The sequence below is a fragment of the Apostichopus japonicus genome, chromosome 2, assembly GCF_037975245.1.
Source record: "Apostichopus japonicus isolate 1M-3 chromosome 2, ASM3797524v1, whole genome shotgun sequence".
Classification (NCBI taxonomy): Eukaryota; Metazoa; Echinodermata; class Holothuroidea; order Aspidochirotida; family Stichopodidae; genus Apostichopus; species Apostichopus japonicus.
The window spans coordinates 28,668,884-28,672,784 of record NC_092562.1 but is presented as its reverse complement, the minus strand read 5'-3'; the positions used below and the strand labels follow the sequence as shown (position 1 = coordinate 28,672,784).

Genomic DNA, 3,901 nt, shown 5'->3' with positions numbered 1-3,901 from the left:
TTATACTGAAATTCTAAGACTTGGCTTAACCTCGTCACGCTTCGAAGGCTAAGCTAACGAGCTTGGTATAAACATCAAAGTAAGTAAATATATATATGATACGGCCACGATTTCTTGTACTTGATCACAAAGATGTCGTTAAGAGGCTACCGTACAAAACGCTACACTGTAACAATTTAACTTGGCTATAAATCATGCATAGTATTCTGGAAGACACGCATTGTGAGTTAAACCTTAGTGACGGGTGAATTGTTGTAAAAATAGGAGAGCCGACTCGATTGTTGTCTTTGATATTGAATATTTCCAATTTCTCGTTTCGTCAAGTCTGTTCTTACCACGTAAAAATGGATGCATATGAGTACCAAAGTGCGAGCTACATAGACCTGGTAACAAAATGCCTTTCAGTAGCATTACTTGTCGCTATCACCTATCTGCTTTGGAAGATGTTATCTGAACGCACATCAAGTCATCAGAGTCGGCCACCAGGTAATACAAAAACCATCCCTGGCCCAAGCGGTTTGCCAATCATTGGTAATGCTCACAAGCTTGGACCTGACCCACATAAGTATTTCTTGGATCTAGCAGAGCAGTATGGAGATGTATTTCAGATCAAACTTGGACGCCATAAAGTTGTTGTTTTGAATAAAAGCACAGCTATACACCAAGCTCTAGTTACCCAAACAATCGAGTTCGCCGGCCGTCCAGCGTTTCCTGGATTCCTTGCAGTGTTGTCCGTACGAGGTGGAGGAATTGGTTTCCACTCATATGACGAAGGATGGAAGGTACAACGTGATATGATAAACAAAGCATTCCGAGACTTCAGTCATGGCAGTCAAGTAGGAATAGTTGAATCTCAAGTAACGGCAGAAGCAAACGAATTAATCAAATTTGTTTTGAAGGGCAAAGAATCTAACAGTTTTGAACCCAAACCCATTCTGCGAATCGCTCTTGTAAACACCATGACTAATTTATTATTCGGAGTTCGTCGTGGTCTTGACCATCCTGATCTACAGGAACTCATTGATGCTAACTTACGCTCACTGGAAGCCTCTGCAAATGGCAATGTCGTCAATTTTTTGCCAGGTCTAAAAGGAATTCTTGGAAGCAAGATGAGAAACATTGAATCAACAAGTCGACACACTAAAGACTTAGTTGATGTTTACGTTGACGAATCATGGCAAAATTACCAAAAGGACTCAAAGCAAAGCATTCTACATAATTTAATATCTATCTCGAAGGACATTGATATAGAGAAACGTGAAACTTTGAAATTGACTAACCAAATGATAAAGGCCGCCGTTTACGACTTATTTGGAGCTGGATATGAAACTGTGTCGACTACCTTGATGTGGACATTTCTTTACCTTGTTAAATTCCCTGACCTTCAACGACAATTACAAGACGAGATTGACAACGTTGTTGGTCGTGACCGACTCCCTACTCTTGCCGATCGAGACAAGCTACCTCTGACAGAAGCTTTCATCGCGGAAGTATTTCGACATGTTTCCGTGGTGCCGTTAGTTGTTCCACACACGACAACTCAGGACACTATTCTCGGAGGTGGCTATGAGTATTGCATTCCGAAAGACACCATTGTTTTTATGAGTCTTTATTCTATTCATAAAGATCCAAACCAGTGGGTGGATCCAGAAACATTCAACCCGACGAGATTTCTTGCAGAAGATGGTCCTGGTCTTGATAAAAAGAAAGTGGATTCGGTTATGCCGCTTGGTGCTGGTTGTCGACGCTGTGTCGGAGTTAACATCGCACCCATTCAACTTTTTCTCTACACTTCAATTTGTCTTCACCAGTGTTCCTTCAAGAGCAGCCGTGGTCAGCCGTTGTCGCTTGATGGGATAACAACACCCATTACAGTTCAGCCTCAGAATTACGCAATTAAAATGGAACGCCGTTGAGGCAAATATTGATCGATTACGTTATGGTGGATTGCCTGTCATTTTTACGTATAAATGTATTAATTTTGAAAATTTATTCTAGGATTGTGTGATGATTATATATGCGATCATTATCAATTGCTTAGTACATGTCATAACCGCAGGAATAATTTGAAATTTTTAAAAAAATAAGAAGATATTCTGATATGATTGAAAATATGAATCAACATAACAAGACTTCTAATATATTTAGGTTCAATGCTGTTTTTCTTTAAGTGTCTGTTTATACGTACATAATAAATACACTAGGAGTTACTTCAATGGGTCTCAACCTGACTATGAACTCTGGTATTCCATTCTTTTCTAGTAAATGATAATCATGGACGTTTGTAATCCACGACTTGGTAAGCACCGTACAATTACTGCACATTATTTCTTTCTCCACAAATGCATTTCTAACATATTTGAAATCTAGCTGCAATTATTACCTGATGTTTGGATAATACTTATGTATATCGTATTTCATTCATTTCTCCTTTTGTTTATTATTCTATATAATTAATGGACTGTTCTAGCTCATTTTTTTTTTTGGATGCTTGTATGGATTAATTTGTGTTACGTCTCGTGTATCTTACTGTGGTGAAGGTCTTGGGTACCGCAATAAACTAGCTATTATTTACTGCCGATCAATATTTTTGTTTACGAAATGTTTGAATCCATTGAATCGGTGCTTACACAGAATATATCTTTATATACACATATCTTTATATATATATATGTATGTATATATATATATATATATATATATATATATATATATATATAACGACATACTGCTATACAACCAGCAATAAAAAGTAAATAGGGATTAGAAAAGCCCTATTTACTTTTTATTGCTGGTTGTTCTAATCATTCCTAGTTTTAAAATTCACTCATGTTATCACTATTGTCGTCTTCGGATGTATATTAGCCCTTGTATTTAATTGATCTTGTACAATTGCCTGGCTTTGGAGTGGTGAAAACTGCGAAATAAAGCAGTATGTCGTTCTTAAAAATATTCGCTTGTTATCTTTTATATTATCAGTATGGACCACTACTATTCTTATATATTCCTATATATATATATATATATATATATATATATATATATATATATATATATATATATATATATATATATATATATATATATATATATATATACACACACACACAGGGTTATAGCTAGGAGATTGTGAGTGCTGGTTAAATAAATTTGCGAAGCGTAGCGAGCGTAGCGAGCGAAGCTGTCGCATCTCACGGCCGGGGGTCCAGGGGGCCGCTTAAGGGTGATTTTTGCTACTTTTCAGATTTACAATTGGTAAATAACAGAAAAAGGTGACGTTATTATCATGTTTTACGGCAAGGGAAAGATAAATTTGTTACTTTTGTTGTATTTCACAAGCATTTTACTATTTTTTTGTGCCGGCCGGTGGACTGTTTATTCACTTCCAATGCCGGCCGGCAGGCGTGAGTGGCGGTTACCACCGGCCGCCGCCGGCCGGCGTGGCTATAACCCTGTATATATATATATATATATATTTCATCAATAATTCATCACTAAAAATAGCACATTTTTTTTAGTGAAAAGTACAAAAATCGAATATTTTGACACTTTTGACCTAACTCCACAAGACAATATTTTTGTAGCCTAATTTTTTACTTTCCTGTTCAATGGGATAGACTCTATAGGCATATGTAATGGAAAGGTAGTACTGAGAAATGAGACCTCAAAAGTCAAGAAAATGCCAAAATGCCATGGTGGCGACAAATTGCGGAATTTCAAAGTGTGATAAATCGGCCAGTTGTAAAGCAACTGAAATTTTCAGAATATGCTTATTTCATGGTGGTCCAATCATACAAAACTATTGGGAATTTTTGGAGAGGGTGCAGCAACAGCTATCCGTGATTTGACACGGAATAATCCATATATATATATATATATATATATATATATATATATATAT

General features: G+C 36.5%; 1 protein-coding gene across 1 annotated transcript; it reads left to right on the top strand.

Annotated features, from left to right (window-relative positions):
• The first annotated feature begins 206 nt into the window (after positions 1-206).
• On the top strand, positions 207-3,401 carry LOC139954807 (cytochrome P450 1A1-like). The gene has a single exon (XM_071954763.1). The coding sequence runs from the start codon at positions 345-347 to the stop codon at positions 1,914-1,916; it is 1,572 nt and encodes a 523-aa protein (XP_071810864.1). The 5' UTR covers positions 207-344; the 3' UTR covers positions 1,917-3,401.
• Positions 3,402-3,901: the final 500 nt, after the last annotated feature.